The following is a 16,317-nucleotide window of genomic DNA, read 5'->3' on the forward strand; positions in this document are numbered from 1 at the left end:
CTCTTTCTGTGTGAGGAACCCTCACTTCTAAATTGAGTATCCTCTCCAGAATGAAAGGCTCCCTCTTTGTGCACCTCAATGGTACTTCATATTAACTTATAGAAGGGGTTATAAAATGCATAATACTGTATTATTTCCCAGCTGCTTCTGTAAGTGTCTCCCCCACTACACTGAGGGCTGCTTGAGGAAGTGCAATGCATTTTATTCATCAATTTATTCTCAGCTCTAACATTATGCCTGGGCTCAAAGTGAGTGCTGACTGACTGAAAAAAAAAAAAAGAATAAACACTGAAATGACATATAATTGCTTTAATAAAGTCAACAGAATTTTAAAAGTGAGTCATTTAAGATTTGTTAAAGATAGTAATTTAGATAGTATTAAAGAGAATGCAGAAAGGATGCAGGAAGAAAAAGTAAAATAATGCTATCATGCACTAAAATGGTAACAGATCAACAGCGGCGATACAGAGAACTAAGTCCATGGCAGAGGCCAAGCCATTTGATCTGTCATATGTTTCTTCATCTGCAAAATGAAAACAAACTCCATGAAATGCCTGAAGAGAATGCTAACTGGAAAACAGTGCCACCATATGGGGATTCAACGTGAAAGTGACTTTCCAGACATCAACAGCAGTGGTACTGCTCGCTTTTGTAGAGACAATGCCAAAACAATCCAGAATGCATGACTTAGTTGAAGTCAGTGGCAGAGAAAGAACTCAAACTTTAAATATATTAAATGCAAATGCAGCACCAGAATGCTCATCTGATTTCTCAAGATTTCTGTACTTTCTTGCAATTTCCCTTGGGTAAGTAAAGGAATTGAAGAAACAGAAAAATGAGGCAGTTTGAGTCACCCCAAAACAAAAAAGATAAGATCCGATGCTTCCATATAGGCCAAGACTCTCATGAGAGCAAGACAGAGAGAGTGAAGTAACCATCTCCATCAGAAGAACCATCTCCATCTCCATCTCCTAAGCACCTCACTCACATCAGGAGGAAACTGACAAACATCCTTGTCAAGGATCCATGCATCTCTTGGAAAACAGTATAAAATGGTTTTTGAAGCCCAGAATCAACATGGCTTGCTTTTTCTTGGAGTTTCAATAATCTCAGATTTAAAAAAACAAACAAACAAAAAAGGATATATTATGGACAAGGAAGGAAAATTTGCAAGTAAGATAAAATTAAAAAAAAAAAACTTCAAACATATAATGGTTCCAGGAGATTTGTCTTCCATTCCCAAACTCAAGAGGACTAAGTTCATTCTTCACCCTTTTTTTTTTTTTTCTTCAAATCTTCGTTATTGAGAGAAGAATGATATACAGTAAAACACACAAACCTTCAGGGAATAGCTCCAGGAATTTTTACTTATGGATCTGTCCACGCAGGGTACAATTAAGAGCACACCCAGATGAAGATCTATAACACTGAAGGTTCATTCCGTTGTGCTTTAAAGGTACTCTGGTGAAAATATTTGAGAAGCACAAGGTTAAGCTTGTGAGTTACCTGTTCTTGTCCTGGGCGACTATAAAACTTGACACTTAACATCCTTAACAATCCCAGGGTCTTCGGTACCTACAAAATAAACGCACATCATACAAAGAAAAATTAATGGAATGCTTCCTCGCTGTAAAAATCCTTTTATTGCGAAATGAAAACTATAAGAAATCTAACATTTTAAGAAATAGTTAAGAAAGCCATCAATAGGTGTCAGAGATGTACTCACAATAGCCGATTTATTAAGGAATTGATCTTATGCTTCAAAAATGCCAGAAAAAAGAAATCAACATTTAGAAACCAGTATTTGAAATAATAGGACACAGACTCTCTTTAGACTTAACAGATGCATTTATAAAATCAAGAGGGAGAGAAGGGTGTAATTTAAGAAAGTTAAAACAACAAGTATTGTTGAAGATGTAGAGAATTTAGTGCACTGCTTGGGGTGGGGAGAAGTAAAACGGTACAGCTGCTGTAGACAAGTTTCATGGTTCCTCAAAAAGTTTAACATAAAATTACCATTTGACCCAGCCATTCCATCCTAAGTATACGCCCAAAAGAATTGAAAACAGGTATTCCATCAAATAATTATACACAAATGTTCATAGCAGTACTATTCACAACAGCCAAGAAGTGGAAACAACTCAAAAGACCATTAGCTAAAGAATGAACAAAATGTAATATATCCACACAACAGAATACTGTTCAGTCATAAAAAGGAATGAAGAAGTGATAGATGCTACAACTTGGATGAACCTTGAGAACATTATTCTAATCAAAGAAGTCAGAAACAAAAGGCCACATATTATAGGATTCCATTTATATGAAACAGAATAGGTAAGTCCATAGAAACAGAAAGCAGGGGCGCCTGGGTGGCGCAGTCGGTTGGGCGTCCGACTTCAGCTCAGGTCACGATCTCATGGTCCGTGAGTTCGAGCCCCGCGTCGGGCTCTGGGCTGATGGCTCGGAGCCTAGAGCCTGCTTCTGATTCTGTGTCTCCCTCTCTCTCTGCCCCTCCCCCATTCATGCTCTGTCTCTCTCTGTCTCAAAAATAAATAAACGTTAAAAAAAAAAAAAAAAATTAAAAAAAAAAAAAAAAGAAAAAAGAAACAGAAAGCAGACTAGAGGTTGCCAGGAGCTGGAGGGAGGAAGAATAGGGAAGGACAAGTTAATGGGAATGAGGTTTCCTTTTGGGGTGATGAGAATGTCTTGGAACTAGATAGTGGTGATAGTTGCAAACATTGTGAATGTACTAAATGCAACTGAATTGTATATTTTAAAATGGTTAGTGGTTGGTTTTATGTTTTATGAATTTTACCTTGAAAGAAAAAGGCAAAGAAGAGTACAGTTTTGTTGAGCTTAAAAATTTTCCTATCAGAACTTCTGAGTAGTTAAAGCCATCAGTGGTGGCTTAGCTCCATATCTCCCAATATTTCCTCCAACAAAAAAAGAAAAAGAAGGGAAAAATATGAGGTGCCTGGCTGGCTCAGTCAGTAGAACACGGTCATGAACTGAAGCCCCACACTGGGTGTAGAGCTTACTTGAAGAAAAAAAAGTGGGGCGGGGGGGGGGGGGGGAGTAGAAAATAAATCTGTATGAAAATCATGTCCTCACCTTAACTTGAAGACAGAAGATAAGACAAACTTCAAAATAACTGTAAGTAAGAAAGACAAAAAACACCAAATCCCAGGGTGTCATCTCCACTGCTCCTGCCAACCCCCATGTCCCCATGACGCCTACTACCAGGCCTGGTGTTGAGCAAAAGCAGATTGTAAAAATACTGCAGGGTCAAGGCAGGACAGATGAGGGAAGGTAGCAAAGGGATCATCTAAAACCACTGTCAAAATTATAATCCAAGAATTCTTGCCAGAAATAGAAAAAGATATATACATTGAAAGAGCCAATGGGGATTCCCTGAGAAAATTAACCCAGAAAAATCAACTCTGAGAAATATTCTAGGAAAGCTATTAAATTTCAGACTGAAAAAAAAAAATCCTCAAGGCCTTCAAGTATAATGGCCAAATAACATTTGTATATTATTTGTATGATTCCCTTTGTAAGGAAAATGATTTAACTTCAGTGAGAATTTTCATATTCCACATACAAAGCAAAGCAATAATGGAGTAGTGGGTTTTTTTGTTTTTTGTTTTTTAAGTTCCTTGAAAGAAAGGGTAAACTAAGGATTTTATATCCACACGTTTTCCTTCAAATACTAGACTACTAGAAAACAATTTTGAACATACAAGAACTTAAGGAACTCTTTCCCCATGAGCCCGTCTTAAAACATCTTCTAAAAGAGGGGCGCCTAGTTGGCTCAGTCAGTGGAGCGTGCAACTCTTGATCCCAGGCTGAGTTTGAACCCCATGTTGGGTGTAGAGATTACTTAAAAATAAGATCTTAAAGAGCACATGTGTACACACACACACACACACACACACACACACACATCTACCAGAAGATAGTTTCATCCAACCAAGAGATGACTGGGAACACTTCAAAACAAGAAGTGACAGCATTCTGAATCAGAAATGGACATCTAAGACACGAAAGAAAGGTGAGGATCAAGGTAGAAACTAATGTGCAAATATTATGTGTTTTGTCAAAGTAGCAGTAGCACAAAAAGGGCAGAGAACAGAAAGGAAGAAAGGAAAATAAACTGATTTTTGTAGAAGCAATTAGAAGAGATTAAAGAATAGCAATAAAACTGATGCATGGGTAAAATGTTGGAGGCCACTGATAACATCAATAGGAGTATTTCAGTGAAATGATGGAAGTAAATCCCCATGCAACAGAATTCAAATTCAAGAGAGAAAAGAAAGAGGAAGTGCAAGTATAGACGACACTAGAACATGTTAAAGAAAGGGAAATAAATGGGGTGGTAGCAGGATTTAGTGGGGTCTAGATCCCCCAAAGGCAAACAAAAAAATAGTTTTTATGATGGAAAAATAAAAGCATGTTGTACGCTGATAAGTCAAACAGACAGCACAATTCATGGTATAGGAAAAATATTCTTCCATGAACAAGTGTGAGATCTGGTGGAAACACAGATGGGTTGGCCGTAGCCGGTACAAGGACAGTTTGTCTTTGTCTGTCGATAACGACAGAAGAGGTACAGATGCAGGCAGGTGGTGGGGTCTTATGAAGACATTCCTCTGATCACTTCTATATTCTGAGGGAAATAGGATTTCTCAGAGAAACGGGTTTCCAAACAGCCTGTGTCCCTTCCACAACAGCCTTTACCAAAAAAAGCAGCGTAGCAATAACATAAAAATTAGTTTTGTTCCTTTTCATACTTTTTCTAAAATTCTCATCTTAAAAATACAAACATAATAACAATGAACACTCTAGATCACCGTATGGCTTCTCAAGTGCCTTCAAATATATTACCTCATCTAATTGTCGCAAAAGCCTTACCCACAGAAGTGTAAAGTGTTGAGGCAGAATTCCCATCCCAGACTTCTGACTCCCAAGTCTGGGTTCTTTCGTTTCTCCCAGTTACTGAATTCAAACCTGCTGTCTGTTATAGCTTACTGCCTCTATTTGTGGACACAGCTATATCCTCCCATACAGTAAACCCCTTGAGGGCTGCTACCTCTCTATTCCTAACACCCAGCAGTGACTCAACGTTGAACAAATGAATAAATAAAACTACCCAACATTAATTTGAAACTTTGGTCAATGCACATATTGAATCTTGCACCGTCTCTTTTACAACCTGGCAGCCTTGTGAGAGACTAGAATATATGTGTCAGCAGCATTTTTTTAGTCAATATCCACCCGAACACAATAGCAACCTTAAACAAACAAGTTCGATGAGGACAGTATCTGCCACCTGACAAAAGGAACTAATCCCAAAACTCAAATTACTCTGAGGTAGGGGCAGGCTATGTAGAAGGCCTGGACATTTAGCTGCAAGACATATTTAAGAGCCACTAACGTAATTAAAATACCCTTCGAAGAAATTAATCATACAGCCGAGCATTCAATTTGCAATTTAATGTTTTTCCCCACTTATTCTGTCAGGGCACGGGCAATTTTCTTTTTTTTTTTTTTTTTTTTTTTTTTATTTTTTATTTTATTTTATTTTTTTTTTTCAACGTTTTTTATTTATTTTTGGGACAGAGAGAGACAGAGCATGAACGGGGGAGGGGCAGAGAGAGAGGGAGACACAGAATCGGAAACAGGCTCCAGGCCGTCAGCCCAGAGCCTGACGCGGGGCTCGAACTCACAGACCGTGAGATCGTGACCTGGCTGAAGTCGGACGCTTAACCGACTGCGCCACCCAGGCGCCCCACGGGCAATTTTCTTTTAAGAGACTGCCATACCAAAGCTTCAGGCTGGGGAGGGAAGGGCCATAGCAAAGCAGATTTCAATACTTCAGTGAGGAGCAAAGTGAAAGCACAAGAGAATTCAAAGAAGCCAAGGTGAAAAGAGGTTTCACGGTATGCGAGAGCACTCTGTGACTCTTCGTCTCCCAGACCACTCTGTCACAAATGCGCTCGATTATACTGACCTGAAATGGACCTCCACAGTTCGCCTACTTCATCTCTCCTTGTATCCTCCACACTTAGCCGATAATTTTCTCTTTTGCCCCTCAACCTTTGACAAATTTCATAGCTACTGAAAAGCGCAAGTGATGGTACAAAGAAACACCAGTATACCTTTCGCTTGGGTTCACCAGTTATTGATGCTTTGCCATTTATCTATGTGTGCTTTATCTATGTGTGTGTATACACATCTTTTAAATTATGGTTTTGACTAAACCATTTAAAAAATAAGCTGCAGACATCATACTTAGATTCAAGAGCCAAAGCTGTTCAAACTCTTTCCAAGATCTGCCCTGAATATCTCACATAGAAAACTACAAGCTGGGTATGAACTACATCAAGAGAAACAGGAAGAACTTCCTGCAAAAACGAAATAATATGTTGAAGCAACTCTTACCCCTTTATGAATTATGGGATAATCACAGACAAATCTGACAGTGCCACTGAGACGGGCATAATCTCACACGGGGAGTGGGGGAAGGCGCTCAACGGAGTCTAGAAGATCCGTTCCACCTGTGTTCCCTATTTTTAGTCATGAGATCTTAGGCTCCTTATCTGTGAAGTGTGGCTACCAAACCCCAATCCGGACTCCTCTGGGTCCCGCAGGAGAAGAGGCAGGAACTAGCATAAGTAGAGGGTAGCACATGGAAGGAACAGCACAAAAAACAGTCCTCGATTATAAACTCATCCAGAACTACAACCAGATACAGGGTCTAGTGTCACATAAACCACTAAGTTGAACTAAATTAAAAAAAAAAACAAAAACAAATGGTGCCTGGGTGGATCAGTCAGTTAAGCATCCAACTTTAGCTCAGATTATGATCTCACAGGTAATGAGTCCAAGCACTACTTTGGGATTCATTCTCATTCTCATTCTCATTCTCTCTCTCTCTCTCTCTCTGCCCCTCATGGGATTCTCTCTCTCTCCTCTCCCTTCCTCACTCACCCTCTCTTTCTCACCAAAAAAAAAAAAAAAAAAAAAAAAAAAAAAAAAAAACACATACCCAACCCTACTTTGTTGAGCTCAATTCACAATAACATACTTCGGAATATGCTGAGAACTAAAGAAAAAAATGAATGGGAGCTTACAATAATTGCTTAAGATTTTCTTTTAAAAGCATTTCTTCATTAGTTCCTTTGTAACACCAGACATTTAACCATTCATGGTTTTAGGGTATTATTTTAAAATCAGTGTATCTTAACACAGAATTAACAGGACAAATACATTCACTATAGGAAAAAACAACATGACACATTCCCTTATACTGTGCTTTACTTTAATTTCTTGGTTTCTTCCCTACTGGAAAAAATATCTGAGCAGCCACTGGAAAGGAGGCACTGTGCTAAGAACAGGATACATAATTTTGATCAAGTGTTTGATTTCCTGCAGTTTACATAAATAACCAAGATATATAACATTACAGGGTGGTCAATATGGCCGATAAATTATTCACTACTATCTCATTTTTCTTGGCTTTCTGGATACACAGAAAAAACAATTTCTCAGGCCCCTTACAGGCAGGAAGGGCCATATGATTAGTTAGAACGCATGCACTGTGAGCAGAAGTAACAGCAGTTCTGGTTTAAAAAGTTCCACCTTTTAGCCCTCTTTTCCCTCTTCTACAAACTGAGACAGTGGAACCTCAAGAGGTCACCAGCCTCTGTGTATTCTTCAGTCATCACTTGGAACAAACTGTTCAGGGGAGTCATGGCACCAAGAGCAGGCTCTGCCACAAATAAGGGATGAGTTGTTACCCGGTAAAACACAGAAATGTCAGGAGTTTTCGTCTCTGTGACTGTTTTTATTATCACAGCAGAACCTAGCCTATACTGACTATTCCAGCACACCAGAATACTCTGCTATACAACAAATGAATGAATGGCCAGGTTTATCACCCAGGTGAACACAGACGAAAATGTCAGTGTACCATGGGGGTGAAATCTTGAACAGGGGAACTTCTGTTGTATTCTGCCACTTGCTAGCTCGGTGACCCAGGGTAGTTACTTAACTACGCTTTACTTTTGCCATCAACAGACAGGCTAGTAACAATACCTATCTCAAAAAGTGGGGGAGAATTAAGTGGGCTAATACATACAATAGCACTCAGAAGAGCCGCCAGCACAGCAAACACGTGGAATGAACGTTGACGTTTAAATAAGCAAATGTAAGTAACAGGACTACTGTTGTTCTTCTAACATCTGCTAATACCGTTACTAAAAATGAGACCAAGTTAAACACAAAATGCTTTAGATAAATTTGATGTTTGGAAGGAGTACCAAAATTTCACACAAAGTCACCTTCCTCATCCAAGACAAATTATTTCCTCCTCTCCTGCCTAAGCTCTATTAGCAAAGTGAAAGGCCATAACTAATACTTACTGCAGTGACCCTGTCTCCACCATTAGTAACCTGCTTATAATAAGGCGATCCTGAAAGAACTCTCCAGGCAGATAGGCCATAGCTAGACGCTTTGGATATGCCCACTTCAGCAGTTTCACATCCACCAACCAGTAAAAGTCTAGAAAACAGAAAAATAAAAAGAACTGATAAATTGTAATATGAGTAAGAGGACATCAAAACAAGGAGAGCAGAAACAGTCACCTTCACAAAGAAAACTGAACTAAAAGTTGCTATATACTAAACCCAGAAGTAAAATATTTTAGAAGAAACAACCAGAAGAAAACCAGATGGTTTTTCACCTAGAATTCCACCTTCACTTATACAGAGGTAAGGCTTAAACATTCAAGTACCTGAAATCCAGATGGGAATGTTAAAGAAAGAGTAAAAATGTTTTAAGGTTGGCCCCTGAACACTGAAGAAATGGTCTGTATCAACACCAATAAACTTCATATCCAGATGCGTCCCACACCCAGATATAGGTATATTCATCACAGCATTATGCACAGTGAAGACACAATTACAGATGTTAGGGATGACAGCCAAAAGTGCTGTGGATAGGACAGTACTCTACAGTGATAACGACACTGAAACAAGACGATGCGGTAGTTTCCATACACGTTATGATCTGTTTCCTCCAGTTGTTCTACTTTGTGAACAAGAGGCAAGCTGCCCACAGGGCAAACAGTCTGACATATACTAGAAGTTAAAAGACTGTGACACGACACAGACTAAACTCATTAATAATGAAAACCAGTCATGATGTTTTTATTGACATATAAATGATACACAGCATATTAGTTCAGGTGTACAACATAAGGATTCAAAATTTGTATATACTGTGAAATGATCGCCGTAGCTAGTTAATATCTATCCCATACACAGTCACACGTTTTTTTTCTTGTGATGAGAGCTTTTAACATCTACTCTGTTAGCAACTTTCAAATATGCAATAGAGTATTTTTAACTGGAGTCAGCACCAACAGTCATGATTTTTAAAGTTACAGCATTCACTAAATCTAGCCGAGAACTATGTAACAGGCATTATAATCATCTATTGGAAAAAAAAAATGTTTAAAGGTAAAATTATGATAAGTTAAAGGAAGCACTACACCTACCAGTGAATTATTCATTGTTCCCAATGACAATAAAGTGGAACACGAACAGAAAAGAGAAGTCACAGTTTCACTGGTCTTGTCCATGTAACACTGCCCCAACATGATCTACCACTGTCCCAAATGACAGAAAATAATTATCAGCTCCCTTTAAAGCAAAACACTCATATTGTCACCAGGCTCCCATTTTGTCAAAAAAAGGATGTACTTCATCACACAAATTAGTCCTTACCTTTTTCTAGACCATGTTCATAGAAACAGCAAAACTTAAAAAACTTGAGTTTCTGCATAGAAAATACAAGGTAAACGAAAACAACACTTTAAAAGGCTCTTTAGAGTTGGCGTATCAAAAGGATTTACTTAAAGAGTGAAGGAATGACCAGGGATATACCTATGAAACAAGAGTGGCCATGAGTTGACTGTTGAAACTGAATGACAGGCACAAGGAAGTCAATATATTGTCTCTATGAACACGCTTCAAATATTCCACAATGAAATTTTTTTCAAAAGTCATTTTGTTTAAAAAAAAAAAAAAAAAAAAAAGAAAAAAGAAAAAACAAAAAAAACCTCTGGGAGTGCCTGGCTAGCTCCATCAGTAGAGCATACGATTCTTGATCTCAGTGTTGTGAATTTGAGCCTCACACTGGGCGTGGAGATTACTTTATTATATTTTTTAATATGAAATTTGTTGTCAAATTGGCTTCCATACAACACCCAGTGCTCATCCCAACAGGTGCCCTCCTCAATTCCCATCACCCATGCTCCCCTCCCTCCCACCCCCATCAACCCTCAGACTGTTCTCATTTTTTAAGAGTCTCTTATGGTTTGGTTCCCTCCCTCTCTTTTTTTTTTTTTCCTTCCCCTCTCCCATGGTCTTCTGTTAAGTTTCACAGGATTCACATAAGAGTGAAAACATATGGTATCAGTCTTTCTCTGTAGGACTTATTTCACTTAGCATAACATTCTCCAGTTCCATCCACGTTGCTACAAAAGGCCAGATTTCATTCTTTCTCATTGCCATGTAGCATTCCATCGTGTATATAAACCACAACTTCTTTATCCATTCATCAGTTGATGGACATTTAGGCTCTTTCCATAATTTGGCTATTGTTGAAAGTGCTGCTATAAACGTTGGGGTACAATTGCCCCTATGCATCAGCACTCCTGCGTCCCTTGGGTAAATTCCTAGCAGTGCTATTTATGGGTCCTAGGGTAGATCTATTTTTAATTTTTTGAGGAACCTCCACACTTGATCTCAGGGTTGTGAATTTGAGCCTCACACTGGGCATAGAGATTACTTTTTAAAAAATCCTCTGACTAAACAGAAACAAAACAGGTAATCCTGAATATTAATATTTCTGAATATAACCTCAGTGTTTTTTGAAACAGAAAACATGTTTTTCATAAAACCTATCTTTAAAAATTAGCAACCTATCATTATAATAAACGTAAAAACACTAAGAATTGAACAAATTCCCAAAAGATCAGGATAACTAAAATAATTTTCCTCTGCTCAGTGTACAACATATATATTTATATTAACAACAGTATAATTCTTTTCTCAAGGGATTCAATATTATTATTTACTCTGCACTACTATGTCATGGAGGGGACACATCTAATTTTCAGATAAAAAATATACACAGTTTTTGGCTCTCGGCTTGGAGGAGGCGAAGGTGCAACTCTCTTCAGTCATCCAGAATCCGGGTTCATCCGACACCAGCCGCCTCCACCACGCCACCTAAATTCAATCCCAGTAAGATCTAAGTTGTATACCTGAGGTACACCAGTGGGGAAGTCAGTGCCACATCTGCCCTGACCCCCAAGACTGCCCCGAGTCTGTCTCCAAAAAAAGGTTGGTGATGACATCTCCAGGGTAACCTGTGATCAGAAGGGTCTGAGGCTGACAATGAAACTGACCATTCAGAATAGACAGACCCGGATTGAAATGGTACCTTCTGCCTCTTCCCTGATTATCGAAGCCCTCAAGGAACCACCAAGAGAGAGAAAGAAGCAGAAAAACGTTAAGCACAGCAGAAGTATCACTTTTGACGAGATTGTGAACATTGCCCGACAGATGCAGCACCATTCTTTAGCCAGAGAACTTTCTGGAACCATTCAAGAGATCCTGGGGACTGTCCAGTCTATGGGGGGCAATGTTCATGGCCACCACCCTCATGACATCAGAGATGCATGAACAGTGGTGCAGTGGAATGCCCCACTAGTAAGAACTACAAAGGAAAATTTTTCAATAGAGGATCATTTGACAGTCAAAAAATAATAATATGTATACATACACACATATATGTATAAAACTAAGTTGCCTGACTACTGAAGAGGGAGATACAGAGCTAACTGAAATCTCAGATTTCTTATCTCTTGTTCTTCATGCTAGAAGACATGTCCTCGCCATGATTTTTGAGAAATATCATAGCCATGTACACATCAAACTGGCTACATGCAAACTCCATTAAGAACAAAAGAGATCCAGGGACGCCTGGGTGGCTCAGTCAGTTAAGTGTCCAATTCTTGATCTCAGCTCAGGTATTGATCTCGAGGTCATGAGTTCAAGCACTGCACTGGGCTCCTCACTGGGCATGGAGCCAACTTCAAAAAATAAATAAATAAATAAATAAATCAAAAGAGATTCAATACCTGCTTCCAAACCTTTCCTCCATTAATGCCTAACTGAGGAGTAAGTGGAAAAAAAGGCAGAATGATGGAACTAATCACATACTGTCCTCACTAGATGATAAAACCATGTAACTTGAATGAAAACAGTCAATGAAAAAGAAAGAAGTCTGAGGCCCAGCCCAGCACAATATACAGAATAAACGTTTCCTGAGTAACTGAATTTAAAGCTCCAACTTTCTCCTTAAGTAGCACAGTGAAAGGTGCCAGAGCAACTCCACTTCCCCCTGCCAGTCCCCAAGCTTGCTGGTTCCAGCAGCGAGGTGTGAGAAGATGAGGCAGGGAAAAGGGGAAAGGTCAAGGCCACAGTGGGGAGGGAGAAAATGGGGGAAGGGAAGGATTCACTGATAAAGATAGAACAAGGCTAAGCCGATAATCTGATAAAGGAAAGTGTTAAAAAAATTTCAAACTATTTATGAAAGACTAAAAGCCATGAATACAGAGAAAAATACCATGTTCTTTGACACACCCTCAATACCTGAAAGAATTCAATTCTTCATCTATAAATTGAATGCAATTTCAAATAAAATCCCAACAGAATTTTTCATGGGACTGAACACATACTAAAAGTAGACAAATCTAAAACTTACACGAGAGTGAGCAGTTCTAAGAAAAGCTAACTCCGTTCTCACTGCTAATCGTTCCCTTTGTGAGCTGTGTTTTGTGCATCTTCATCTGCAAATACTTTCCTACCTGGGGTCATTAAGACATTCTCCTTCAAATTCCACCATATTACACCTAAACCTTACAGGGGTGCCTGGGTGGCTCAGTCGGTTGAGCGTTCAACTCTTGATTTAGACTCAGATCATAATTCCAGGGTCGTGGGATTGAGCCGCACATCAGGCTCCATGCTGAGCGTGGAACCCACTTAAGATTCTCTTCTCTCTCTCTCCCCACCGCCGTCCCTCCCCTGCTACTCTCTCTAAAAAAAATTTAAAATTTTTAAAAAATTTTAAAATTCTATTTATACAATGAAAAGATAAATCACACACCAGATGAACACACAAAAGTAACAGAGTATTAGCAAAGAATGTATATAGATCTCCCATAATCAGCCCAAAACAAAAATGGACAAAGCATTAAGCAAGTCACAAAAGGAGAAATCCAAAAGTCAGTAATGCAGATTAAAACAATACAGATTTAGGGGTGCCTGGCTGGCTCAGCTGGTAGGACATGTATGTGACTCTTGATCTTGGCATTGTGAGTTCAAATCTCTATGTTGGCCACAGATACGTTAAAATAAAAAATGAGTAAAATACAGAGAATGTTTAAGAACACAGTTAAAGTACTGGTGAAGCTTCAAATTGGAACGATCATTTTGGAGAATGATATGGCAAACCTAACAAAAAGACATACCTGACAACCCCATAAACTATGTTCTAAGGACATTCTAGAGAAATTCTTGTACAGATATATTTATCTCATGGTAAAAGAAGATTTTGTGCAGCACTATTTATAATGCAGGAGAATTAGATGTATTTTAAATGCTTAAAAGGAATGGATAAATTCAACAAATTATTCAGGAAAACATATACAACAATAGAATGGATACGTAGATAAGATAGTAGGTAAAGAAACGGGGGGGGGGGGGGGAGGCATGCACCAAAATCTTGAGAGCAGCTACCTCTAGAAAGGGATGAGGACACAAAGGAATGGAAGGAGGGAATTTGGGGAATTCTGTTTGTACTGTCTGTTTTACTCATGTATGTGTATGTACATGGACACACACACACCCCCTAAGTAAAAAAGAAAACGTTAGTATTTGTTAATTCTGAGTAGTAGATACTTAGGTATTCTTGACCTCATTCTCCGTACTTTTCTCTTTAACTTAAAATCAGGAACATCGAGATACAGTATCCCAAATCATGTACATAAATTTTGCCAGTTAGTGAAGTCCAGGAAAGAAAATGCAGTAAACTGGCTTTAGCACATAACACCCACCCACAAGTCTAGGCAAATACTGAAAATAAAATCAGCGTATCATTTACTTTGTGGCATTTAGAGGTTTTCATACATTAACGGTTATAGCTTAAGCATTCCGTGATTTACTGCTGAAAGGATCGTTAGATTTTTGCAGAAGTCAGCCCGCACACAGATAATACTCTAGAAAATAATTTACAGCATTAACATTGTTCTGTTCCAGTGAATTCCTCCACTCAGAATACTTCCTTAAATATACTGGATATTTGGCTTAAGTGCTTACTTTAAGAATCATATTTTGAAGTAACGGTTTTAAAATTTTTCTATAAAAACATAAAGCAAAACAGATTTTCTACAGTGCAAATTAAGTTCTCTAGATTAAAGCACATGATGTGTGGGAATTGTAACTGTACTTCTTGACAAAAAGGAGAGAAAGACTGACCTTCCCAGTAATCTTCAACCTCAAAACTTTGTGGAAAATGGGAATATCATAGGTCTAGGTATCAGGCATCAGATTCCAGTACCTCTGCAACAAAGTAACTATGTGATGTTATCCCATCAATATTTACTAAATGCAAATTGTGTGCTAAGCAATGCGGAATATGGAATTATGGCAAGCAACTGAAGAAGGTTCGTGATGAACCGTTTATAATTCTTCTTGGAATCCATTTGTAGTGTTACAGTATCTCCCAGTTCATCAGCATCGAGCACGGGGTGGCTCTTAGGGCCGTGCTTTCGATTCCCACCTGCTTTCCTCTGCTGGCCTTGGAGGTACACTGATCTGCGGGAATGAAAATGACGGCCCCACTCCTGGGGGGCGGAGGTGGGGGGGGAGGGAGCAGGGAGGGACAAGTCAACACAAACCACTGCAGCACAGGACCTCTTCAAAGACCTCGGAGGGAGGTACAAAGACAGCCAAAAGGACAGTACGTGGAGGAAGGAGCCAAGGAAGGCTTCACAGTGAAAAGTTTATCTTTTAAACAATTTCCCGAATAAAGGGATCAGGTAAAGAACATTCCAAGCCCTGGGAATTCAATGTCAAAAAGCAGAGTGTCGTTTGTGAAACGGTGTCTGGAGAACAATGAATGCAGTGTGTGCTTCTAGCCTATAAAAAGGGAAGCAGGAGGGGGAGAGAAAGTTCAAAGGGGTCCTGAACACGACAGAATAGTTTGTCTTGCTCCCTTCTGGGCACTTGCCACCTTCCACCTTACCTTCTCTACCAGAAGTTATTTAAATCACGCCTCCATTAGCAAACTCGGAGCCACTTAGGAACAGAGATTGGATGTGCCTCCTTCATAGCATTTACCACAATTGTTTCACGCAAAACACATCTATCTGTGCGCTATGTGCAAAGCACTACAAGGAACAAAGATAAATAAGACACAGTCCTTGTCCTTGGCTTAACCTCCCCGGGCTTCAGCTCTCCCACCTGAGAAATGAAGGGGCTGAACCAAATGACGGATGAACCTCTTCCCCGGCTCTGACATCCTAACAGGCTCAAACTCAGAGCAGGAACACAGGTATCGGACAACAAAAATAAACTGTGACAAATGGAGCCAAAAACACAAGAAGAGGTGAATTAAATGAGCAGGAGTAAAGGCGGTGGCCGAGCAGAACAAGGGGCGGTGATACGGGGGTGGTCAAGGCCATCTGAGGAAAGGCAGCTGGGGACAGAATGCGTGTCCCTAGGCATCACCCCACATGTGACACCACAAATTGTTTCCAAGAAGAATTGTAAATCGTTTATTAAGAAGGTCCTTCAATCTGTAATTGTTGAAAGAATCTGCCATCTAGTGGCTCAAAACTTCTGAAAGCGGAGGAAGGAAGTTTGAAATAGGAGAAACAGCTGTATATGCTCGGTCCAGTGACCGGTGGGTTTGTGGCATACAACCCACAGAAAGGGAAGAAGGAAGAAAAACACTACAGCTCTCAAAATTTTAAAGCGCCTAAGATCATGCCTGTCAAAATAAGGGCTCAAGAATTGTTACCTACTGCTTCACAGCTAGAAGTCACTCCTCTCTTGGGATAATGGAAAATGTTCCCCTCATTTTAATTCATCTTCAGTGTACCTTACACATTCTTCATTTCAAAACCTTTACTACTTCAAAATTTAAGATTCCGCTGATCTCTTTATTAGATTAAGAGCTTAT

The 16,317-nt window shown here is 39.3% G+C and overlaps 1 protein-coding gene and 1 pseudogene across 2 annotated transcripts in view; one reads left to right on the top strand and one right to left on the bottom strand.

Moving 5' to 3' along the window:
- Positions 1-16,317, bottom strand: part of NBAS (NBAS subunit of NRZ tethering complex) — a 329,610-nt gene that overhangs the window by 269,247 nt on the left and 44,046 nt on the right. For both annotated transcript variants that reach the window (XM_078444965.2, XM_078444964.2), the window contains exons 10-11: positions 8,424-8,562; positions 1,507-1,575 (exon numbers count right to left, since the gene is read on the bottom strand). In XM_078444965.2, coding sequence (XP_078301091.2) covers positions 1,507-1,575; positions 8,424-8,562 — 208 coding nt within the window. The remainder of the gene's footprint in view (positions 1-1,506; positions 1,576-8,423; positions 8,563-16,317) is intronic.
- Positions 9,042-12,516, top strand: LOC132688129 (large ribosomal subunit protein uL11 pseudogene; annotated as a pseudogene).

This window comes from Panthera onca, chromosome A3, assembly GCF_046562875.1.
Source record: "Panthera onca isolate mPanOnc1 chromosome A3, mPanOnc1 haplotype 2, whole genome shotgun sequence".
Classification (NCBI taxonomy): Eukaryota; Metazoa; Chordata; class Mammalia; order Carnivora; family Felidae; genus Panthera; species Panthera onca.